At 37.3% G+C, this 27,337-nt stretch overlaps 2 protein-coding genes across 5 annotated transcripts in view; one reads left to right on the top strand and one right to left on the bottom strand.

The window, feature by feature from the left end:
• The window catches only part of RBM45 (RNA binding motif protein 45), a 485,504-nt gene that overhangs the window by 303,531 nt on the left and 154,636 nt on the right, over positions 1-27,337 (top strand). The gene's annotated exons all lie outside the window — the stretch shown is intronic.
• PDE11A (phosphodiesterase 11A) overlaps positions 1-27,337 on the bottom strand; it is a 385,263-nt gene that overhangs the window by 253,965 nt on the left and 103,961 nt on the right. The window contains exons 3-4 of the mRNA XM_032292833.1: positions 9,770-9,859; positions 2,175-2,315 (exon numbers count right to left, since the gene is read on the bottom strand). Coding sequence (XP_032148724.1) covers positions 2,175-2,315; positions 9,770-9,859 — 231 coding nt within the window. The remainder of the gene's footprint in view (positions 1-2,174; positions 2,316-9,769; positions 9,860-27,337) is intronic.

Raw genomic sequence — 27,337 nt, 5'->3', positions numbered from 1 at the left:
CAAGAGTGGTGGCACATGCCTGTAATCCCAGCTACTCAGGAGGCTGAGGCAGGAGAATTGCTTGAACCCAGGAGGCGGAGTTTGCAGTGAGCTGAGATCACACCATTGAATTCCAGCCTGGGCGATAAGAACAAAACTCCATCTCAAAAAAAAAAGAGAGAGAGAGAAGAAAGAATTGATGAGGAGTGGTCCAGAATTTTCAGCCCCAACATTATAGTCTTAGAATGTTCAGCAGTGATAGCAAACAGGCCTTTTGTACTTTCAGTAGAATACCAGCAAGCACCATTATCGTTTGTACCATCTGCTCTATCTAGATGATGTTTTTTGATCACTCATCTCCATACTTTATATCATGAAGATATTGCTGTTTCTACTGTTCCCTCCAGCTCTGCCCCCACATCCAATATCAACTTCTATTATCTGTATTTTTTTGGTCGTTTACTAAAGAGTTAGATCACACCATAAAAACTAGTTCAAGTTAGATTAGCAAGAATGACCACCTTAGCTGGTTTAAGTTGCTTTCATGTCTGTTTACAAGTGAGCCAGCAAACAATGAATTTGCCTGTGTCCAGATTCCAGCCTGCCTACCCCAGACCCTCACACCCAGCCACTTGCTCCCACAGGGACCTTGGGGTGGCTCAGGTAATCCTGGCAGCCAGAGCTTCAACAGTTGCCCCTTTCTGCCTTTGTTTAATGGGGGCTTCTCTGTGGCCCTGAAACCTGCCAGGTACCAATGAGCACCCCACCACTTCCCATTCCTTTAAGGGGCTTTAGAGTCAGGCAGTGGAAGTGACTGGCAAGTCACTCAACTTTCTGAACCTTATTTCCTTATTTATAAAATTATTATAGGATGATAATAACACCTACCTCATAGGTAAGAATTGAAAGAATGCAAATGTTTCCGAAAGTTTCTGGAAGCATTCCGTAAGTATGGGCTATTGGGGTGTGTGTGTGCATGTTCTCCCAAGGTTCAGCTGAGATTTATACAATCACAGGGTACTTTACAGGCTATTGTTCGTGTAAACCACACTGACTGAAACAGAAATAAGCCCAATCTCTGCTAAAATCTGGGGAAACACTCCTAAACATTTTAGACATAGATTTTTTTCAAAATTTAATGTTGTGAGTCTCACAATACTTATAAGTAAATCTCCAAAGTTTACCCCAAGGTTTTTATTCTTTGAGGAAAACGAACCTAAAGGCAAAGGCAATAATCTCTTTTAAGTAAAGTGTGACAAAATGACATTCTGTCAGGTATTAAAGCAGCTCTTAATTGCTAGACAATTCCCGATGTTTGAAGAGAGTTCTCAGCAAAGACATTAAATTGCGCCAAGGGTTTAGACATTTAACTTTCAAGAATTCAGATTGATGATGATGATTATTTCAGTAGTGTTGCTTATCTACCCAGCAGATTTCCCCCTGAAAGCCAAAGGGCTTAACAAAACCAGAAAGCTGGCCACAAATTGCCACAGTGAGGCAGCCCTGAGGCCTTGGATGAGATGCTTCCCTCTGGAGCGGCAGGAACCCCTGCAGGGAAGTGGACAGCAGCTTCCTTCACCTGGTAAGGCTACTCTGTGCCAAAATTCACAAGTCCACAGCAGCTGTGAAAGATCTTGGAAGCTTCTGCAGGACAAACCTGCTGCAGGGAACAGCCCAGCTACAGCTGGCCACTCCATTTGGCTTGATTCCAGTTTGTCTGGGCTCCAAGAGCTAAGCGCACTGAATCTCCACTCATTTGCTTGCTTTCTTCTCACCTTAAGAAGGCCATGGATCATTGTCTGGACTGAAATCCACCCGATGAAATGCTGAGGGCTTTCCCCCTCACAGGTAAATAAAATGTGAGACAGACACTTGAGTTTATCTTCTAACGGAGCTGTGTGAGGTTGGGCAAACCACTAAACCCCTTGGTTCCTTCATCTGTAATTACAAAGGGCTGGGATACATCTCTAAAGTCCCTGTTAGCTTAAAAGTCTATGTTTCTAAGTTGACTGCAAAATAAGAATGAAATACACATAAAAGAAATTTTTAAAAACTCTTGTTTTATGAAAAGTTGCCTCATGGTTAGAAGAGTCATGGAGTGATTCAAGTCCCGATTTCACAAGCTTAATTATAAATAAACTCAACTTTATTCCACTCACATAGTCTTCAACTTAAAAAGATAAAAAATAACTTACTGGTGATTCGATGTCCTCTAGGAGCAAAACAGAACAGTGTTCACATTTCAGCAGAGTTTGGGCCCGATGCATTATTTTCTTGACAATTTTCTCCAGGTCAGTCTGTTCTTCAAAGAGGTCATTAACCACCTCTAGCAAAGCCTAGAAAAGAAGAAACAGATGTATTTAGGTGGGTGTAAAACTGAAAAACATGTTGTTTTTATTCTTAAAATTTAATTTAGTGTTTGCTTTAATAAAATAAATCTTTTTGTGTAGCTAATTTTAAAAGCTATTATGATTGTTTTGATATATTTCCATCACTCAATTTTATAACACGTACTTAAACTGCAAAATACAACTTGAGAATACAGCTAGTTCTTGTAACAGGTGTGAAAATAAGTAATTCAAAACCTAAGCTACTGGAACTCTAGATTATTTTGAGTCTTAAAGGACAATGATTATTGGAGGGGGGAGGTCACTTGAGAGGCAGCAGTAAGCAAGGCAGCTATAACTCTTGTTTCTCTGACTACAGATTAGCCTTCTTCCTTACCAACATTGTTTTGTAAAATGTTGTAAAATGTTGTAAAACTAAAGAGCACCAGAGAAGACTCCTTCCCTCTTCACTGCTGATCTTCATTATAGACTAACTTCCTTCTTACTCTTCGCACACAAGGACCCCATGGCCATCACATTGCCTTAAGATGGAATGTTAAATATACTCTTTTAAATTGGAAAGAAAATGAAAACCAGCTATAAAGAAAAGAAAACAAGCTACATAGAAAAAAAACAAACTGTAACTAATTATGTTGTTATAACTCATAAACCAGCCTTGTATAGCAAATGCTGAAATCCTGTCAAATTTCTTTACTTTGTGCCTATAGAAGCAAGAGCTTAACTTTTAACTTTGGAATGCTTACCCCATTTTTCCGGAGTCTGCATCTCCCGGATTGGCCATTCCCAGGTTTTCACTTGAATAAACTCTTCAAAACTAGATTCTGATCCTTTTTATTTATCTATTTATTTATTTATTTATTTGAGATGGTGTCTTGCTCTGTCCCCAGGCTGGAGTGCAGTGGCGAGATCTTCGCTAACTGCAACCTCCAACTCCCTGATTCAAGCTATTCTCCTGACTCTCCCTAAACTGCTACTAAGATCAGTGCTTGAGATATTTTGCAGACCCTGCACTTGATGGATCATCTGGCACCACCCAGATCAATAAACTGGCTCATCTGATCTTGTGACCCCCACCCAGGAACTAACTCAGCGCAAGAGGACAGTTTCAATTCCCTATGATTTCATCTCTGACCCAACCAGTCAGGATTCCTACACATTGGCCTTCCCCCACTCACCAAATTATCCTTAAAAACTCTGATCTGGGGAGACTGATTTGAGTAACAATAAAACTCTGGTCTGCAGCACAGCTGACTCTGTGAATTACTCTTTATCTATTGCAAGGTGAACCCATTGGGTGCTTACATTATCTCTAAAGAAAGATGGAACAGAGTAAGGACCCTATTGCTCCATGATCCCAAAGCAAAGAGGAACATCGAAAGGTGGAAAAACTCCTAAGCGAATCTTGATATTTGGCATTTGGACAGCAAATCTCTGTTAGGGGTCAATGCATAATAATTTCATGTTCAAACATTAAAAATGAGACAACTGTCTGAGTAATTACAAGCAAAATGCCCTGTTATTTTGCCTTGCTATCAAGCCTTCTGAGTAGCTGGGATTACAGGTGCCTGCCACTGCGCCCAGCTAATTTTTGTATTTTTGTTTTAGTAGAGATGGGATTTCACCTTGTTGGCCAGGATGGTCTCAATCTCCTCATCTCATGATCTGCCCACCTCGGCCTCCCAAAGTGCTGGGATTATAGGCGTGAGCCACCTCGCCCAGCCTGATCCTTTTGATTATTAATATTTCAGTTTGACACAGGGATCATGTAATCATTAGCTATAGGTATTTCCCCTCTCCTACAGTAGTTTTTCTGCAATGCAACCAGGTAAAAACCCAATATTTTTTAAGTAGTGAATACCACCAAAGCACATTGATTCAGAAAATTACAAAGCAGCTCTTCCTCACTATCAGGAAGAAATAGATTCTTGGTCAAACTTTCAACATCTTCACAAATACACATCCCTTACATAACTCTGAAAGAATTAGAGAGGTGAATGCTAATTAAGGTTCAGATTTTTAGGCCAGGTGCGGTGGCTCCCATCTGTAATCCTAGCACTTCGGGAGGTCGAGGAGGGCAAATCACCTGAGGTCAGGAGTTTGAGACCAGCCTGCCCAACATGGCGAAACCCCATCACTACTGAAAATACAAAAATTAGCCAGGTGTGGTGGTGGGTGCCTGTAATCCCAGCTACTGGGGAGGCTGAGGCAGGAGCATCACCTGAACCTGGGAGGCAGAGGTTGCAGTGAGCCGAGATTGCACCACTCCAGCCAGGGTGACAGAGCTAGAATCATTCTCAAAAAAAAAAAAAGTTCAGATTCTTAAATAAATATATAAAATACAATTTACATTTAGTCTTTGCTAAATATAATATGTAAATTACATATATTATATAAATAGACAATAAATACCTCCATATATATAAAATATATATAAATAAATATATATGTACATACATACATATATAGCTTCCTTAATTCCTCTATACAAGAGGAAATACTGCTTTATCCCAAACTGTCCAGGAGAACATATAGATACTTACATATCAGGGAAGAAAACACATTAAATTTTTTTTAAAAAAGCAGAATGAAAAGCACATAACTTAGAAAAAAAAATGTTAAGTTCTAACTTGAAAACTGTGTAACCATTTAAAAACTAAATGGTAATAACCCGTGATTTTCTCCAGCTAAAAAATTAGCTGTAATTTTTGCATTGAAATAATATTTGTTTGCTCAGGTCAGGTATGAATTTGTGAAAAATAAAGAAGACATAATATTTGTTTGGAATTTTTAATGGCATGGATGTTTCCAGAGATTTAAGAATAGTAGATTACGTGCAGGTGGTAGATATTATGCTTCTCTCAGGGAGCAATTGGAAAATTACATTTTTAGCGAACTGGCCAGTGGGCACTTGCTTCAATAGAATGTAGAAAGAGATGCAATCTCAAGTCTGACCTCTCACAAAAGGATTTCATGAATTGTCAAATTCACATCTATTCATCATGGTGCTGATCATCATCTCAGGGACATGACTAATTTTCAACTTCAATAATGAATTTAATTTGTCCTGAAACCATTTGAAATGTGAAAATTTCTTCTCTGAATCTATTCAGGTAGAAAAGCATTTGAATAGCCGGGCGTGGTGGCTCACATCTATAATCCCATCACTTTGGGAGGCTAAGGCAGGCAGATCACACAAGGCCAGGAGTTCAAGAGCAGCCTGGGCAACATGGCAAAACCCCATCTCTACTAAAAATACAAAAAAATCAGCTGGGCATGGTAGAGCACGCCTGTACTCCCAGCTACTAAGGACGCTGAGGCAGGAGAATTGCTTGAACCTGGGAGATGGAAGTTTCAGTGAGTTGAGATCATGTCACTGCACTCTACCCTGGGTGACAGAGTGAGACTCCATCTCAAAAAAAAAAAAAAAAGAAAGGTAAAGAAAAGGAAAAAAAAACCATTTGAATGAGTTAAGAGATTCATGAAATGAGTCCAGTTCACTGAGCAATTGAAAGAGGACCAAATATCCTGGGTAGGGTTATTGAAACCGCCATTGCAAAAGTATAACTGGGGAGACCTAACCAACTCCATCTTGCTTCTAACCTCCAAACTGTCCTTGTTCATTCCTGGGCATAGGCTGAACTAACTTTGGGAGGAACATAGTTTATAGTATATTGTTTAAAACAAAGATGACAATAGCCCTTTCCCAAAACAAATCTTTTTTTTTTTGAGGTGGGGTCAGTCTTACTCTGTCACCAGGCTGAGTGCAGTGGCGCTATCTTAGCTCACTGCAACTTCAGCCTCCTGGTTTCCAGAGATTCCCCTGCCTCAGCCTCCCGAGTAGCTGGGAATACAGGCATGCGCCACCACACTTCACTCATTTTTTGTATTTTAGCAGAGACAGGGTTTCACCGTGTTAGCCAGGATGGTCTCAATCTCCTGATCTTGTGATTGTGATCCACCCGCCATGGCCTCCCAAAGTGCTGGGATTACAGGTGTGAGCCACAGTACCCGTCCACAAACCTCCTTCTTGCCTGGGGACTAGAATGCCTTTGCAGAAATAACAAATTAGCCACAAGATTAGAAATTATGGTTTAGGAGTTATACAGCTGCAAGCTACAAGTCATGTAGCTGACTCTCCCTAAACTGCTAAGATCAGTGCTTGAGATATTTTGCAGACCCTGCACTTGATGGATCATCTGGCACCACCCAGATCAATAAACTGGCTCATCTGATCTTGTGACCCCCCCCCCCACCCAGGAACTAACTCAGCACAAGAGGACAGTTTCAATTCCCTATGATTTCATCTCTGACCCAACCAATCAGGATTCCTACACACTGGCCTTCCCCCACTCACCAAATTATCCTTAAAACTCTGATCTGGGGAGACTGATTTGAGTAACAATAAAACTCTGGTCTTCAGCACAGCTGACTCTGTGTGAATTACTCTTCCTCTACTGCAAGGTGAACCCATTGGGTGCTTACATTATCTCTAAAGAAAGATGGAACAGAGTAAGGACCCTATTGCTCCATGATCCCAAAGCAAAGAGGAACATCGAAAGGTGGAAAAACTCCTAAGCGAATCTTGATATTTGGCATTTGGACAGCAAATCTCTGTTAGGGGTCAATGCATAATAAAAAATAATAATAATTTCATGTTCAAACATTAAAAATGAGGCAACTGTTTGAGTAATTACAAGCAAAATGCCCTGTTATTAATGGGGAACACATTATTTCCTTAATCATCTAGACTATTTCTTCAGATGCATCAAATTAACTGAACAATTTTAACTTTTCAATTCGTTGTAATTGCATGGAGAGAGCCTCTGTGGCCCATATACAAGAACATTTATCTCAGAGGAAAAACTAGTTGTGCCTTGAGTCTTGCACTGACAAATCGCATTATAGTAATCTTACTGGTTCTAATTTAAAATTGCTGCTTTATTAACGAGTGATCGGAGTTTTACAAATAACAATGTGGACTAGCTCCAGAATGGGAGAAAAAGAGAAGAAAATCTAGAGTAATATCCAGCTCACAGATAATGGAAGCATTTCACACAGTTGAATAGGCCCTGCTTCTTGATGTCACTTGCCTTCCAGGAAACGAGTATCTGCATTTTGTTTCTCTTTCTTCTACTGGCCTTTTTAAATGATCGTCTCTTTTATTTTATTTATTATTATTGTTATACTTTAAGTTCTAGGGTACATATGCAGAACGTGCAGGTTTGTTACATAGGTATACATGTGTCATGGTGGTTTGCTGCATCCATCACCCCGACATCTACACTAGTGACCTTCTTTTGTTCTTGGGCGTGTCCTTGGACCTTTCCCTTCTCTTATTTGCATATTCTTCCTTAAATTAACCAGCTAGATCCCTGGCTTTAAATACCCTCTATATGCTGCTGGTTCCCAAATCTCCAGCCCTGATATCTCCCCAAAACTTTAGAATCCTGTATCCAAGTGTTTACTTGCCAGCTGTTCAAGCCAAAATTCTCTTTCACTCATTTCCCATATCAGCGAACCCCATAGATTTCAACACTGATTTTGGAGGAAATCTGTCACTTCTCACTGCCCTAGTCCTATTTTCTCGCTTCAATACAGTTCTTTTCTAAGTCCTCTTACTGCTTCAGCCTTCTCCCTCCCTTCCCAGCCAGTTTATTGCCTCCAGAGAGGCCAGAGTGAACTGTATTAAAAGTCAGACACACCTCAAAATCTCCTAATGGCTTTCCACTGCACTCAGGATGAAAGCCACAGCCCTTGCCATGCCCACAGGCTTTTCTACCATCTGGCCTGCCTCCATACCCTCATTTTATTTTATTTTCCTTTCTCTATCCCCCTTTCTCTCTGCTCTCGAAACACACTGACCAAGTTTTCTCCTGTCTCAAGTCCTTTGTACTTGGTATTTCCCCTGCCAGAAATGCTCTCCCCAGATCTTTGTGTGGCTTTTCTCCTTTCCATTCAAGTCTCTGCTCATAGATCAACTCCTTATAGAGACCTTTTTGATCACCCTCTAAAATAAACATCCTCCCAACCTACCCTTCCTCAACCCTTCATTCCTTTATCTCACTTTATTTTCCTTGCAGTACTTAATCGCTACCCATACTATGCAATTTAAAAAATTTGTTTTCTTATCTATTATCTATTGTTCTCATGGAATAGTAAGTTCCATAAGGATAGGGATTTGGATAGACAGCATGTGAAGGGAACCACACAATCAATACTTGTTGAATGAATAAATTAATTGTGCCATACACAAGGATACAAAGATTAATCATACATGAAGCTTCCCTTAAGGAGTTCATAATGTAGTGGGAGAGGAGGGCCCTCCTTAAATATCATAATACAGTGTGATAAGTATTCACAATAGAATAATGGCAGTAGATACAAGCCAAAACCACAAGTGAAGAAGGGAAGATTAATCAGAAGGCTGAGCGGGGTCCTGAAGAATGTGGAAGGCAGATGGTGGAATTGACTTGAGGCATTGAAGGCAGAGGGAGGAATATGGATAAAGTTATGATCAAATGAAACAGATTGTTTGCCGGAAATTGGGGACCATATTGCTGGAGTGCCAGATGAAAGAAGGAGCATGGTAAGACATGGGGCAAAGGATGAAAAGAGGATTCAAAGCAGAGAAAAGATGTGTATGCCATGCTAAGAACCATGGCTGTAGTAGTCAACTGTGTTCATCTGTTTACTGATAAAAAATCCATAAATCATAATTAGCAAATGAAATTTTAATCGACTTGATGCCCAGATTAACTGAGGGTTTCAAACCTTTTTGAAAATCTTTTTGTTAAATATATTTCTAAGTTGTTACAGTAATCTTTCTATATTTAAAAGTGGAATGAGCCTAATATAATTTAATCTCTATTTGATAATTTAGCATTTTTTGATTACTAGACTTTGCCTTTTTCACAACTTAGTTCTATAGTTCACGAAGGTATAAAAGATCTATGTGTTTCTTTATAATACTATAAAGTAGTGTTTGCATTATTGTTCCAAGTATCTAGTGACAGGTACTTTCAGAAATCCTTTCAATTCAAAAATTGTTTCAATTCAAAAATAAAATCTGGGAAGTGGGGCTAAGATCTTGCTTCTTAAAGGAATTTAGTTGTAAAAGCATCACCAAATTGTGTTATTGTTTCGAAGCCACAAATTAGCAAGGATATATCTGCTGCCTTACAGTATAGATGTGATATTAATTTCCTTTTTGAAAGAAGTTTGTACCCCTGCCCCCAAATAACAACAGATAATTTGCGTCCACTTCCATTTGGGCTTATTGCTTAAACTGTATCTTCAACCATAGCCTTGCAGAATTATACAAATAAAAAAGATTCTCGGACTATTCAAAGATCATTCATTGACTGTTTTCAAAAGACATAATGACTTACAGAAACCAGAGAGAGAGTGTTGAGGAGTGTCAACAATGTTTTTTTTCTACTCACTCTGCTTCTTTCATATTCTTTCCTTGAGGCAGCAAAGAGCTGAGCGTTAGATATGGCGATTCCACAAAATGGAAGATACATCTGCATAACCTGAGACAAAGACAGCAGTAAGAACATTAAAACCTAAGAACATTGATACATCCCTTGCTAGACTAAATTCCACACTTCCTGTATATGCCTGATTGGAATACTTTATGTGCATCTATAGAGATTGAGTACAGAGAGTTGTTGATACTAATATTTTAACTTCAGAATGAATATTTTTCAAAGTTACCTAAAAGATGTTGTAAATCAAGCTTTAACTAGAGAATTCACATCTACGAAGACATAAAGTGAAGCAACAGATTATGAGGCCTGCGACATAGGAACTGTGCCTAAAGCAGCTTGTATTACTTTGATTATAACAAAAAAAGGATAAATAAATAAATGAACCGTGATATACCTGGAATTTAAAGCATGTGCCCATACTCACATTTGGAGGTAGGCAGGATATAAGTCAATTCTTTTGTTGGCATATGACATATACCATATGTATATGGCATACAATTCACATCTGTAGCAGGGATTTCAGCTTCATTCTAGACCTATCGGCTATCAGATTTAAGCATGCCCCGCTGGATGAGCCCAGTGGAAACTCAGGGGTCAGCAGGCCTGGAAGCCTTCTACAAAACAGCTCTAATTGTATCCGCCGCTGTGTAGACATAACTGGACACAAGTCAGACTGGTGGGATGGTTCTGCAGAAGATGGAGAGGTCCTCCCATGTGCAGAAACACACAGCTGTGATGGGCCCGACCCTGACAAAGACATTCTCATCATGGGGGTTTAGGTACAGGGATTTTCACTACCGCCTGGCACTCTTAGAACAATTCATCTCCAGAATCTCTGATTCCAGAGAGATAGAACGCTCCAAGTGAAAACTGAAAGAACTATTTCCCTCAATTCTTCACAATGTAGATGAAACAAGTGACATACTTGGGACTTCTCTAAAGCAAGAGGGAAAAAAGCATGTGTATATTATAATGTTCTATGTCTCCCCCCCCCCCCCCCCCACACACACACACACACGAGTTCATGCACACACAATGGTACCTAGGAAGAGGTACAAAGCCCTGGCAAAATAGAGCAACTCCTGCTGTCTCCAGCAGAGGGCAGTGCAGTGCCCACCATGGGTAAGGGATGACTGCAGCCTCCACCAACTCAGGAAGCACTTGTGAGGCACCCAGAACACCCAGAACAGAATCACCTGGAATGCAAGGTAATTATGAAGAGGATTTGAGGTAGACAAAAGATGAAGCGCAATGCACATTCCCTATCATTGAATTTCCTATTAAAATCTTTCTTTGCTTACCTGGGCATGATAAACTCTGACCTAGGATCCTGAAAAGAATTTCAGAGCCATATAGAAACTAAAGCTATGACCTCATTTTTAAAGAACATAGAAACACAATGGATCAGAATTAAGAAGAGGTACAAAAATCAATGATTTTTGCCGATCTTTTTGGGATAAATTCCTTCCCTGGATTTTCACATGTTGCCTTCTGGAACTAGATATTATTTCTCTTACTCCCTACTCTCCCTTTTCTTTCTACTGCCCCTCATGATGTAGAAAGCTTGTCCATAAGTCAGCATAAAGATGTTGGCATAAAGCTGCCAGATATTTCACTAGAATTTCCCTGCCTTTAGGCAGAATGGGACCACTTTCAATATCACCTACACATACAGCAAGCACTTTCCTTGGAGTTGTCTGGAGGTTTTGTTTCTGGCTCTTTGTTTTTTCTGCCATGGAGACAGTGACTATAATGGGGATAAAAGTGAGGAGGAGATATGGGTTACTTATTTTAACTTTTCACTATTTATTTATTTATTTATTTATGCCTTCAGGGGACAAATTTAAGGCGGTTGGTAAGTCAAGCAAGTAAGAAGAAGAGAATGTCCAAATGCACATGTGAAATGTTTTCTAATATATCATAGGCTTGCTTCACTTCATTTGTAATTCCAATATTTATTGAGTTCCAGGTATTATGTTTAATTAAAAAGAATCTTAATTTTAAATCAAATGATCATTGTTGTTTTTACAGTTTTTCTATGTGAAATGCAACAAATCACATAACCTCTTGCACGTATTTTCTTAACTGTAAATGCCAGGTTTATGGTCTTTTTTAGTTCTAATCTTTGGGGTGATTCAAACAATATGAAACATCGCTGAGCTGTAATATTCTATTTACTAGAGAAAGCAAAGAATTCAGTAAACATACTTGCATCTTATTCATGAAACAATAATTTATAATTGCAATTGACATTTGCAAAGCCCTTCTGTCAATGTGTCAGGCATGACGCTATGTGTAGGGGTGATGTTAAGTGTTGTATATGCATTATATCTATTTTATATTCGTTTATGTTTTACCATTAATCCAGGTTTGCAGATGAGAAAACTGAGGCTTTAAGAACTTACCCAAAGTTCTTGAGAAATAATTCTCTAGGGATATTTTATGTTTCCACACAGTTAGCAAACAGAGGCACTGGCTGTATCTTTTGGGAATGCTTATATAATGTACATCCTTGAAAGACAGAGATACTGTCTCCTTCCAGAGCAAAGAGCAGAAGTGTTTACTCTCCAGTACAATAAAGACAATATCTCCCTCTAGACAGAGGTCAGGCAGGCTCACTCTTCATTATGAAAGATTTGGGTTGCTTACATTTGAGTTTCCTCTTCTATCATGCAATCTAATATATATGCTGTTATCAGGGTCAGGGAACCAGCAGATACTGATGCTCAAATTATTGCTAGTGTCATACGAACTATTTTTTGTCACTGATCCAGGAGTCTCATGTCTTCTGTCAGCATCCGTGAGACTGTGGCAGACTAACCTGCTAGCCTGCATGTACAGTATAGTAAAGTCAGACCCTTTATGAATTTTAACAACGTCACCTAGATAGTTAATGGTGAAGCTGAATTTAGAATCCAAGTGGCCTAACCCTAGGATCTACCTTCTTAGCTTCTACACTCTCCTGCTTCCCAAGGTCATACATATCTTTTATACCATTAATATGATAGTCTGGTTAACTGCAACACAAGATAGATTACTAAGACTAGCAGTCCATTATTCCAGTGTATGTGCAGTCACAGGAGACTGCAGGAGCAGAAAGCAGTTCTGGTAGAAGAGACAAAACTCGGTTTCAAGAGATAAGGCAACCGTGCTCAGGAGGCAATTTGTCTAGCAGTTGGTGTAAGGGAAATCCTAGGTAGAGAGCGGACCACACTGACAGGCATCAGAGTGTGGTTATGAAGGCCAGAGTGGAAAGTTCCAGCAGAAAAGAGGCTGGCTTTAGGAGAGCCTGTTAGCAGGTAGCAGGGCCCTCGTCTCCAGGTAGGGCTTTAAGGATCAGTTTATACTCTTGGTAGTGAAAGGGAGGGAAATGGCAGAAGAAAAGAAGGGGCCCATCGGTATGAAATGTGGGACACAATGTTTTAAAGAGGCACAGAACTGCTCACAGGGAGGGGCTGTGGCAAAGCTGGGCCCACAGGTGTGGGTCCTGTGGTGCGGCTCCAGCCACAGAGTGGAGAATGAATCAGGGTCTGGGAACGAGGCTGTGTTCCACACACGGCCAGAGAGGTTCCAGTCTTAGCTCCGTGGGAATGCCGCAGTGTCCCTGGGAGCCTAGGAACAGCCTGACATCAAACTGTCAGTCAATCGCAAATCTCTTCATCCTCATCCAGTCTTGTTTCCATCAAACCTAGTTTTTAAGTCTAAAAATTTAGAATTTGCAAATACTTTCTCCAAATAATATAAACTATTCTTCATGAATAGTATAGTGTACTATCCAGAAAGCATGCAAATCAGATTGCTGTTGGTTCTTTTCATCTACCCACTGTGTCTGACAAAGCACCCCTCAATTTAGTCCTGACAGATGAATGGTATTTACTTGTCACAACCTCAGGAAAAGCAGCTCCACAATCTTCCTCCATTTTACATGTCTAGCAAATGTCACTTTCATGAATTGTTTTCATACGAATGTAACAAACCCCTCATATCACAATATACCTCCAATTCTTACCCTTTAGTGGAGATGAAAACCAACAAAAGCTCTGCTATTTTAAACCAATTACAAGGCATTTAACGTGGCATTTTGAATGGCAAAAGAGACTCCTGCTGTCTTGTTTTGTGTACTCCAATTTGTCAAGTTAATGCTTCTAGAACAGCTTCCAAACAAAAGCAAATGGCAAAATGAGCACCTTACTCACTGTAGTGGGAATGCACAGATCAGCTCAATTTAACAAGAGCCGCCTGACTGCCTTCTCCCGTCAGGCCCTGGGTTAATACGCAGCACCGCTAAATTACATGACACCATCACTATTTCAAGTTTACCACTAGCTTCAATTATATCCCTGAGATGATTACTATCCAGCTCAAACTCCTTCAATATTTTCACAAAAAAATACAGGCTAAAGTTCAAATTTCAACTCTCTGTTAAATCCTCCCAAATGTTGGCCCTATTGAACACTGTTATTATTGTTATTATTATTATTGCTTGTTGAGATTTACCCGCATGTGTACCAGTTCTTCCTCCTCATTCCTTCCAACATCTCCTTCCTTCTTTCTGTGATATAGTTTTATTTTTTTCCAGACAATCCTTTAATAGTATCTTTTAGTGTTAGTGGTAAATGCTTTTAGTTTTGTATGAAAATATGTTTATTTTATAATCAATCTTAAAAGATAATATAGTTGGGTATGCAATCCTAGGTTAACAGTTATTTTCTCTCAGTACTTACAAGATATTATTCCCCTAAAAAGCCAGCTGCCAATCAAATTCTTGGTAGATTATCTGCCTTTGTCTCCGGTTTCTTTTAGGTTTTCTTTATGTCGTTGGTAGCCAATTTGTATTTTTTCAGCCTCAATCAAAGGCTTAATTGAATCATAGTAACCTCAGCGTATATATTGGCCAAACATTACTATGGACAGAGACAATATTATACCTTCGTGGCTCACTGCACACTGAGAGAGAATCTTTGTTAATATAGGAAATGTTCTACCCTGTGTTATTCTTTGGCATTACAATTCAGCCCTCTGGGGTCAGACTCAATTGCACAATGTATACGCATATGACAGTATGATCTATAGAGTTTCTAAAGAAACGTGCAGGAAAAGCAGGCAAGTACATTTTTGAAAAAAGGCAGTAAGAAAAACTGAAGCAGTGTAGAAATAGAAAATGAAAAACAAAATATTTTTATCTTTTTTTCACTTCCAGTGCTACAGATGTCTTTAAAAAAAAAAAATCTATATTGCTCTATTCTGCTCTTTCTGAAGTCCCTCATTTCCCAAAAAAACAACTAATTTGGCCTTCACTATGTAGTTTCATAATGCCAAAGGTCTAAAAAGCCTTAATGACTAAGAAGCTAATGAGTCTGTACACGCTTGTGCAGCACTTTTCGGCTTGAAAGCACTTTATAACATTGGCTAATTAATCTTTACAACATCCCACTCAGAAAGAGAGTTAAACTGAAAATCATTAAACAGTGTAAAAAAGTCACTTTCACCCTGGAAACTCATTAAAATATCACTAATATGCATAGAATTTGAGCACTGGACCTTCCATCGATGTATTGAAAAAAGACAGCAGGTAGCCAGTCTTTTCAAATTTCCAAGCCACAGAGAAAGGCTATTTAAGCCCCATTGTGTGGTCTGGTCCAATTATGCATCATTAAAGAATGCTGGGGGTCTACAATGCATATTCTTAGTGAAGGGGGACATCCTATTCATGGACCCTACTTGTAGAAGGCAAAACAGCTTGAAGTGCCACATCACTGTCAGCTAAATGAACAAGTGAGAAAAGGTTTGCCCACCTACAGATAACACCTCCTCCCTTTATGTAGATGCTGAAAACCACACTCTTAAAGTCACTTCTGCCCTCAGGCAGTAACTATATGATAAAACTTCACTAATTTGGAGCCCACTGATTTGGAAGTGGGGATGCTTTAAAATAGTTGTGTGATTCAAATGCTGAATAAACTCTTCAAGTAGAATAATTTGGAAAATAATATCAAAATATGAAAGCGGTCACATTATTTTCACATAATGAAATACTTTCAAAGCCTTTTTAGGAATATAATACTAAAAATAATTTTTAAATTAGTTTGGAGTTTTCCAGAGATTCCAGAGGAAAGCCCTGCTTCCAGAGCTGTAGCTTCATTCACTGCAATTTTGTTTCTACACAAATTCAATAAACATAAAAGGTGGAGCTTTTAAGAATCAGAATTATAAATGACTCTTGTTAGTTCGCACCAAAATATATGCCCTTGTCTAAATCAGTGTTGTGCCCTCTTCAAAGAAAACAGCTTCCAAAAGATACAAAGAAATATAAAACACAAACTTCACTTTAAAAATTGTAATGGAGTCAGGTGCGATGGCTGAAACTTATAATCCTAGCACTTTGCGAAGCAAAGGCAGGCGGATCACTTGAGGTCAGGTGTTCAAGACCAGCCTGGCCAACATGGTGAAACCCTGTTTCTACTAAAAATACAAAAATTAGCTTGGCATGGTGGCACACACCTGTAGTCCCAGCTACTTGGGAGGCTGAGGCAGGAGAATCAGTTTAACCGGGAGGTGGAGGTTGCAGTGAGCCAAGTTTGCACCATTGCACTCCAGCCTGGGTGACAGAGAGAGACTCTGCCTCAGAAAAAAAAAAAAAAAAAGGGGAATAGATGATCCAATTGCAGGCTTTTTGAAATTGTCCACCGTAAGAATTGACACTCTAAAGAATAGGGTGGGAGATTTCATTCATAACAGACAAGGGAGAACAAAAGGGCAAATAAAAAGAAGGAGAAGCTTTGTTTTTTGGAGACAGAAACAGGGACAAGATAATGAAGCAGACGCGTGGAGAGGGAAGAAAGGAAAGCAAGCCCAAGGTGGACTCCTCACAGGTCCAAATTTGGGGCAGAACACATCCAAATGTGCGAGTCTTTACAGGCTCCCCTCCTCCTGTGTAGGTACCTTCGTCATTCTTCTTCCATGTTTCCTTCTTAGGACGGGGAAATTGAGGTGCTTCTGCTTCTGTCCCTGAGTATTAAAGCTGGGACCCCGGGGAGGTTGGAATGAGCCCCCTTCCACTACTCGAGCCCCTCTCCTACAAGCTAGTGTTGGCCAAAATATCCCCAGGAGGCCATCCAGGGGCAGACAAGCTGAATTCAGTTCCTGGCAAGTAGCCTAGTAGCATCAACACCTATTCTCTTTGACTTTTTAGATGCTCTGGTCTATCGACTGCTTGAATCATGCAGGTACTAGTCATATCACACAATAACCTTTCTTCTATTTAGTCCCATCCCCACCCCCACAACTTTAGAGAAATAACATTCTCATTTCTTGGGGCAGTTTTTAATTCCCACCCTCTTATTGCCAGACACTTAGAGAAAACCCTGAAGTAATCTATTGCAGGACCCATGTCCTTTCTAAGATGTATATATATATATATATATATATATATATATATATATATTCTGATCATAGATTTCAAGAGAAAAAAAGTATCCATATTTCTACCTCTCAGGGGTAACCACTATTAACATTTTATATAACATTCAAGTGTTTTTTCCTCTTTTTCCTTTCACATAAAGCCAAATAAGCTAATCCTATACATAATATTTTATCAGCTTTTTTCACTTTTTATAACCAGCTATTACTTATTATGACCAGTTTCTATGGATGCAAAATATCCCATTGTATGGTTTAGAAAAAGAAAATTTATAGAGAAGGAAAGTAGATTAATGGTTGCCTGGATTAGTAGCAGTAGCGACTCATTGTAAATGGGCATAGGGGATCTTATTGGTTGTATGCTCTAAAACTGATTTATAGTGATTGTTGTACCTCTCATAATGTGATTAAAAGTCATTGAATTGCTCACTTGAAATGGATGAATTTTATGATATGTAAAATATACCTCAAGTAAGTGTTAAAATACTCTGTTAATCATATGAATTAACATAGTTTATTTAATCAATCATAAAACATTGGACATTTAGGTAGCTTCCAATTTTAGATTAATAATCCTGGGGTTAAACATCCTAGAAATTAAATCCTTCTGAATCCCATGATTATTTTCTTAAAGCCTTGATGCTGGAACTTACTTTATTCAACAAACAACTTACACAGCACTTTTCTGTAGCAGGCAATATTCTAAGTGGTTTATTAATGTTAATTCATTGCGGTATGTGTACACTTCAAAATAATCCATAACAATATAAACACATTTACTTTTTGTTAAAAGAAAACAGTATAGAAGTGCATAGAGTAAAGTAATTACAGTTCCCCCTTAATTTCCTGTCCCACTACCCACTCCCTTCCCAAGGTACAGCCCTGCTAGCATTTGTAGTGTATTCTTCTGGATGTTTTATGAACTATAGTCACACAATATCTAGTTTTAGGGTGTTCATAAACATAAGCGAGATCACACTATAAGTTGTTTTCGATACCTTCTTTTTCACTTGGCAATATATCTTGGAAATCTTTACATGTTAATTCAAAGGGCTCTACTTCATTCATCTTAATGTCTGCAGAATATTCTAAGGGGTGGGTTGCATCTGTTACTAGACATTGCCATTGTTTCTAATTTTTCTTTATTACAAATAATGCTGCTATCAAGTTTCTTACAAATGAATCTTCATGCACCTGGACAATACCTCTGTTGACAGTTTCCTAAAAGTGGAATTTTAAGGTTGAAGAATATGTGCATAAAAATCTTAATTACTACTGCCAAATCATCTTCCAAAAAGCCTCTACCAATCTATACTCCCACTAACAATAATTAGAGGATTCATTTACCCCCACTCATACAACATTGGGTATTATCATTCTTTCAAAATCTTGTCTATCTGACAGATAAAATCAATACTTATTTTTGTATTAACTGATATTTATTTGATTAATTTATTGATCATTTTCATAATTTGTTGGTTGTCTGTATTTTAAAATACATCCTCTTTTGCTTAGTTTGCTTATTTTTTAGTGGACATTCATCTATTACTTGCTCAGTAAGTACCCTTTATGTGCTAAGAACATTAAACATTTTTCATTTTCACAAATCATGAGTCTCAGTTGATAATCTTACGTGATAATCAAGCAGTAATTGTCATCTGTTCAATACAATCCAGTAGGCCTACAAGCTATGAGTGTTTTGTCTAAGATGAATAAACATTATGGCTCAGTAAACTTGGCCTACTCCCTCTCACAGTGTGAAGAACTTTTACAAAGATATCTGACTATATAACTCTGTCAAGGTCATTTTTATAAGCAGGTTGACCTACATAACATCCTACCCATTTATTCTATCTGCCTTTATAACTCACAGCTTCTGCAAAAAATTGGTTTGAGCTACTGTTCGATACAGGCATTCTTGAGTTTTAGTTATTAAGATCATTATGATTCCCCACTTGCCCAGCACAGGTATAAATGCAGGAAGCTACACAATAGAGTAACTTAGTCAAGGTATCAACACCCTGAAATGCTAGAAAAATCTTATTACATCACAATCAACATATGAACATAAAATTTCCTGTTAGACTATTTTCTGATGAGAAATGGCTAAGTTTTTGTTTAAATTTAAAATATATTCACATTACTTCCTCCTATTAGTAGCAGAAGCCTTTCTTTTACTGTCTTGTTTATCAAACTCCTTTCTTTTTCCAATTTCTGGTTCATAAAGTAGTGGACATTACATATAGGCAAAATCATACAACACATAGCCTTTTGTGTCTGGCTGCTTTCACTTTGCATACTGTTTTAGGGGTCCATTTATGTTGTAGACATAGCAGACTTTATTCCTTTTAAATTTTGTTTTAAAAAAGTAGACTTTTTTTTAGGACAGTTTTGGGTTTACAGAAAAGTTGAGTGGAAAGTATAGGGACTTCCCATAGACGCTGCCCAACAGTTCCTCATTATTATTAACATCTTACATTAAAGTGGTTTGTTACAATTGATGAGTCAATACTGACACATTATTAACTAAAGTCCAGTCTACAATAGGCTCCTCTTCGTGTCACACATTCTGTAGGTTTTGACAAATGTACATTACAGTATCATACAGAATGGTTTATTCTCCTAAAATCTGTGCTTCACCTATTAATCCCTCTCTCCTCCTCCCCAAATCTCTCAATACCACTGATCTTTTTACTGATTCTGTAGCTTTGCCTTTTCCAGAATGTCACATAGTTGGAATCACACAGTATATATCCTTTTCAGATTGGCTTCTTTTACTTAGCAATATCCATTTAAGGTACCTCTACATCATTTCATGGCTTAATAGCTCATTTCTTTTTATCACTGATTAATATTCCATTAACTAGATATATCCATGTGTTTATCCATTCACCTATTGAAGGGCATCTTAATCGCTTCCAAAATTTGACAATTATGAAAAAAGCTGCTATAAACATTCATGTGCCAGTTTTTGCAGAGACATAATTTTTTGACTCATTTGGGTATATATCCAGGAGTGCAATTGCTGGATTGCATAGTAAGCATATCATTAACTTTGCAAGAAACTGCCAAACTGTCTTCCAAAGCGGCTGTGCCATTTTGCATTCCAACCCTTTCCTATGTCTGGATCCTCCCTGTCCCTTCAAAGGAGAAGTGTTTCCCTTCATTTGGTATTGCTTCTGTCTTTACCGTGTAATCTACGTCAGCTTGGCATCATGTCCTCACTTTCTGTCATTTTGCATATAGTTTTGCAGTCTTCAGAAATGGCTGGCTTGTGGCCTGTGATGTCCCAAATACTCGGTCATGAAATATATCAACTATTCTACATTCTTATTTTCTGCAGCCTTTAACACTTGATCACCAGCTGGATATGAAACTTTGGCTTCCATGGACTATACACCCCTATTTAATCTTTTTCGACATTTCCAACACTCCTGTGCAAGTTATATTCCCAGTCAGTCTTTGGTCTTCTGTCTCTTTCTACATTCTCCCTCTAAGGATTTATTTGTTTCCACAATATAAGAATATTACAAAATAAAGCGGGTTGGCCATGCAAGAATTAACCTTTGAACAAGAGTCAGAAAAGACATCAAACTCGGTACTGCCATATATTTAATGCAGCTGAGAAGACTTCCTCCTTCTGTTTACTTGCTTCTCCTGCTGCTCTTGAACTTCAGTCTGTCATGAATTCCCTCTGCCTCTGATTTGACTTTCTTATGTCCCTAGCCCCACTTCCCCACCTCTAATCAGTCACATCTGCTACCTTTCAGACCCATGTTTCAGTCTGTAATCCAGACACAACTTGAGCTCTGAAAACATTTGCTTCTTCTGTCTTATGGTCTAATTTTAGCATTCCTGGTCCTAGACTAAATTGAACTCTGAATTCAACCATATTAACTAAACAGGCACCAAATTTCCTTCCTTTTATCTATGTCTTCAGTAGTTACCTCTGGGACGATTCTCAAAGTGGGCTCTCTGGTGCTGACATTTTCTCTCTGCTCTGGCTCCACATCACCAGGTGCCTACAGGACATTTAAACTTGAATGTTCTTATACTACCACAACTCAGCATTCCGAAACCAAGTTTATCATCTCAATTCCCCTGTCCTTCCAAAGAAAGAGGGCCTCCCCCTCCAAAATATCCTAAACGTGCCAAACAAACAAACAAAACCATTATTGTTCAAATCACCCAGTTCCAAATCCTGGGAGCTATATTTGATTGCTATCCAGATGTAGGCTATCCAGGTGTAGGCATAAGCAATTCAGCAGTTTTTGAAACTTCTGTCCCCATGCCCTTGATCTTCTCCTGGTCCAACACTGCCATCACTCACTATCTCTGGTAACAGTTCCCAGATCTCTCACCATTACTGCAACAGTAGCCAATATCCTCTAACCCACTAACCTTTGTTTCTTAACCAGAAAAGCTATAAATTTAAGCACATTGACTATCCATCCCAATGTACTCCATCATCATGACTTTTTAAAATGTAAGATATAAATATGTCTTACACATATTAAATGCCAGTCTTTTTCAAACTATATTTGTGTCAGTATTTTCATGCTACATACAGTATTTTTAAAAATCTCATTAGAAGCTCATCAGAAAGTATCTCCAATATTTAAGACTGTGGCTTAGTATTTTACAGATGCTGTGGAAGATATGTAATAATCTCAGGAAAAATAATAAGGAAATATAAAATTGCTATTTAGAGAAACACATGAGACCCAGAGGGGGTTCTTCTACTTATATATCTTTTTTTTTAATTTCCAAAATAATTCATCATCCAAATGCAACACCAATGACATGGATAATAAACAATACTGGTTTTTAATTTCCAGTAATATTCTCCAGTGGAGTTTAAAACAGAGAAGCTATGAAAAATATGCTTACAGCATTAATATTTAATTAATGTAACGGTACCCTAAAATGAATATTATAAATGTAAAAACCTTGATAAAATTCATAAGTTGTATTTATGCAACTAAAACAGAAAAGTGGTACCTAGTAAATTCGGGGCATTTTAAAGGATAGCCTTGAAGACAAAAAGAGCTGTAAAGTTTGGCCTAACAACAATCAGAACATTATGAATGGCCAATTAATCATTTATTAACAAACTGGGGTATCAATTCAAAATAGCAGAGGGGAAACTGTCTACATGAGTCATCAGTAATTCAGCAGGATTTCTCATTTGGTATCCTAGAACAGTCTAACTTACAAACTGAGATGCTAGCTTCAAAGCCAAAATGCTTTATTACCCTTATTCACAGTTTCTACTTTCTACCCTTATTCAGTCTATCTGCAACAGGGTCTCAGCCTTTCCTTTAGTGCTTCCTTTCTCTTCATGGTTCAGCTATTCATTTTAAGGGCTCAATTACATATGAAGTAAGCAGAAAGAATAAATGATATGCCTAAAGACAGCAGAGGGAAAGAATTAATTAAAATAAAAGCGGAAAATAGTAAATGAGAAAACAACCATTAGAATTGATAAATCAATCCAGAAATAGCTCATGTAGGGAAAAGCAATAAGGCAAATAAATCACTAACTAGTTTAATCAGAGGGGAAAAATCCCTAAAATATACTAAAATAGAAGTGATAAAGGAAATATAGTCACAGCTACAGAAGAAAAGTAAAAGAATTATAATAGATTTTTTTGCCATAATCTCAAACTTAAATATTTGCAAACCTGATGTAAACTTGTATATTTTAGGCAAACTATAAATTAACAAAACTGAATCAAGAACTGAATCAAGTTCTTCAAGAAGACTTGAGAATTTCTGAGTAAAACAGTCACCACAGAAATAATAAAGAGACTTGTAAAAGAATCATTCTCAAAAAAGGTACCAGTCCAAATGGCTTCATAGGCAAATTCTTTTAAATCTTCAAGAACAAGAAAATTCCTGTGCTATTCAAACAATTCCAGAATCTGGAGATGGAAAACCCTCAAATATTTTTTGAAGACACATTATTTATTACTGATAGCACATCATGATAAAAATAATGCAAAAATCAAACCTACAAAATAGACCTCTTATGAAAATAGATAAAATTCTAAATAAAAATATTAGAAGAGTTAATATCTATACATATCTGTATATTAGAAAATTGAATTTAGCCAAATATAAAAAAATGAAACATGACTAAGAATTTATATTTAGAATAAACTGATGGTTCAATGTTTCAAGATCAATTATTCCAAACTTTCATATTAACTTTTAAAGGAAAAAAAAGATCATCTTAATATTCTAAAAGGTCCTTTGACAAAATCCAATACCCAATGCCTATGAAATTTTTAATAAGTTATAATGGGTATTAAAGAAGATTTTTAAATGAATAAACATGCCATATTTCTGAATAAAAATATATTGAATCAATATTAAAAAGACACCAATTACCTCTCCAAATTAATCTATAAATTCTATTGTAGTGAAACTTAGAATGATACTTTTGGAATTTGAAAAAAAAAGGTAATTCTAAAATTCAAATGAAACGAAAAATGTTTAACAATAGTCAACATTGAAAGAAACAAGAGAAATAAGAGGAACCTATTGTAAGGCTTTGATGACCAAAACAGAATAGTACTAAGGATACAATAATCATTCAACTTAATGGAACACAAGTTCAGAAAAAAATAAAGAAAATAAGTTCACATGTGAGAAAAGGATGGTTTCATCAATAAATCATGTTGGGACATAGTTCATCATTTTGAAAAAGCCTAAAAATTAAAAAATCCTTTTTGAAAGCACCCAGGGAGATTAAAGATAGAATAAAAATATAAAACTATAAAAGCCATGGAAGAAAGGTGGTAAACATTTATATAGTTCTTCATTGTGAAAGGCCTCTCCAACCATACCCTATATGTGGAAATGATATGAGAGATCACACACACATTTAAAACTGAAAACATCTATATCTCAACATATAAAATAAATAAAATTAAAAAGCAAAACAAGCTGGAAAAATTATTTGCAATGTTTATGATAACCATGACCATCCTAGGTAGGAAAAAATCAGGAAAAATAACCAACTCAAAAACGGTCAAAAGATATAAGCAGAAAGTTTACCAAAAAGAAACACAAGTAGCTAAAAGAAGAATGAAAAGTGTTCAGTACATTAATTAGCAAAGAAATATAAATTAAAATAACAATGAGCTATCACATTTCTCCTATATGGACAAATATTATCATTAAAATTAATACTCAGGGCTAACAATAATATGGGAAAGCAAGCATTCTCATATAATTCTTGCAAGATTTATTCTGAAGGACAGTTTCGCAAAATGTATAAAATGCATTTAAAATGTATGGGCACTTTGTCCTTACAATTCCATTCTTAGAAATTTATTTTAAGAAAATAAGTAGACAAGTTTATTTAAATGTCTTAACAAGGGGCAAATTCAGGCTTCATAAGACCTAAAAGTTACACATTTGGGAAGGGATACTGTTTATTATAACCATGAGTACTATTTATTATACTTAAAAATATGAAGTTAGCAAATTATATATGTATATTTTACTTCAATTTTAAAAATTGTTACAAAAATAACTATTTTTTAGAATTAGGAAAGAAGTTATAATGTACTACCCATTTTTAAAAATTGGCAATATCCCAAACATCACAAGATCCAGAAAAATAGCATATTTGTATTAATTTTTCTAAATTTCTAAATTTTCTAAATTTCTGATTGCATGCTTTTTGATAGCCTCTGCATGTAACTACAATTTTAATATTACTTTCCTATAGATATACAGAAAAATAATTCTATTCTCTTTAGCATATTGATAAAAATGTGCATTATATTATTGATGATGGGATGCATAATACATACAATTTTACCCAGAGACACATTTCCTATTTGCACTACTAGTACTGGTTTGCGTCCTACAAATGTGGAATTCTGATAAACTATATTTTGCATAATTCTCACCTAAAAGCAAAAACAAAACAAAACAAAAACTTCTATTTTGACTCGGCCTTTATGAAAAACCACATTTCAAAAGTCTGATGATTGGAAGATTTTGTCCCATAGACTAGCTTCTGACTTCATACATTTCAAACCTCGTTTCTCCTTCACTATACATATACTTCCAGAGCCACATGCTATACAACACTTACATATCAAAATGCAACCACTGACCTTGTGTCTCTGCATCAAGATACTGAGTGAACTGGGATGGTGAGCAAAAGAGTATTCAGAAAAACCATTCTACAACATAAAACTAGCAACAACTTTCCACAAAAGGGATTGGAAACCCTAAGAAGTTATCCTGTTAAATTCAAACTATAGGTATCTGCAACTAAACTTCTTCCCTAGCTACATTCCAAAAATGTCTGTGGCCTTTCTAACAACACCTGATGAATGGGGAAATCTGACAGACAGGAAGATGGAAGGAAAAAAGAGTTATCTCAATGGAATATCATTAAAATATCTTACTTTTGTTAACTTTACAAAACATTCCTCCTTCTCACGTTCTTCTGCAGAATGATTTTTTCCCATCTGTTACTTTTTAGCATTCCTCAAGGCTTGATTCTGAGACTTCCTATCTCATTCTCCTCTCTTTCTAAAAAATCTTATATATGACACCGGATTAAATTGCCCTCCACATGCCTATGACTGTCAAGTTTTTATTTCTAGCCCAGGGTTAGAAATCTTGAGCCCAAGATCTGTGCATATCCAACAACTTACTCAACATTTTCACTTAGATGTCTCCAAAGCACCTCAAATACATATGTCCAAGACAGAACTCATAATTAAACACCCTCAACCACTTATTTCTCTTCCAAGAGGTGTGTATCTTAGTGAAGGCACCATCTTTCTAAAAAGGGCTTAACCCAAAAACTTAGAGGCATGTCACATACCGAAAATCACCAAGTCCTGCTGATTTTACCTGTTAGTTTCTCAACATTCTCCACTTCCTTTAGTCATCACTTCCCCCTCCCTCACCTCCACCTCAATTCAAGCTACCCTTCTGGCTGTTCCATGGCTTCCTACTGCTTAGAGGGTCTACACTCAAAGTCCTTCATAATCTATTCCCAATATACAGTGAACTTTTCTAGACTCATCTTCCAGCACTCTTCTTCTACATTTCTTGTATTCTAGTCACAATAGATTATCCATGCCTATTTACAATTAAGTTTTATACCTCTGTCTTTGTTTATTATAATTTCCTCATTATAGAATCTTCTTTCCTACTTTGTGCATCTGTCAGACTCTACTTATTTTACAAGGCCCAGCACAAATATAATCTCAATAAAATCTTTCAGGACTTTTGCATTTGCTCCACCAATTTCTCTCTGCACTCTCCCCATCCCACCAAAGAAATGGCACTTTATATGCTTTTATATCTCTTTGTACATACGACTAATGCAGTACTTTTATATTACATATTTTTAAATTAATTAACTTACTATTTATTTTTATTTTTAAAAAAATACAGGGTCTTGCTCTGCTGCCAAGGCTGGAATGCAGTGGCACAGTCACAGTTCACGGCAGACTTGAGGTGAGATGATCGCTTGAGCCAAGCAGTTTCAGTTTGCAGTGGGCTATGATTGTACCACTGCACTTTGGCCTGGGTGAAAGAGCAAGGCACTATCTCCCCAGCAAAAAAAACAAAAAAAGGAAAGAAAAGAAAGTAAATACAGGGATAGGGCCAGCTTTAATTAGTGACGAATTAGAGCTTGAATGAGGACATTGAAATTCTGACCCATCCTCCTCTTACCTCAGCTTTCCCTAACTCTCATTGACCTAAATTGGATCACGTGGTCATTGTTGAACCAATCCCTGAGGCCAAAGAAAACCAATCCTCTAATAGGCCAGAATTTAGCCATAGGCCCATGATTGAGCTTTGAGTAGAACCAACAAAGACTAAGAACTGGGGACAAGATAGCTCTCCAGAGGAAAATCAAGGCCTCCTACTAAGACCCTGAGTGTCCAAAATAATAAATGTACACAAATATAAAGTCCTTTGGGAAAGTTATCCTTAGCCTTCATTTCAGGCAGAATTCTCAGTGTTACCTCACTTATTTAAATTTCATAAAATTTGAAATCTACTTCTAAAAATATCTCGGAATTCTTAAGAATGTTACGCTGATATTTCTGACCA

This window comes from Sapajus apella, unplaced genomic scaffold (genome assembly GCF_009761245.1).
Source record: "Sapajus apella isolate SASKATOON/1434 unplaced genomic scaffold, GSC_monkey_1.0 scaffold28, whole genome shotgun sequence".
Lineage (NCBI taxonomy): Eukaryota > Metazoa > Chordata > Mammalia > Primates > Cebidae > Sapajus > Sapajus apella.
This window is presented reverse-complemented; position numbering and strand designations above follow the sequence as displayed.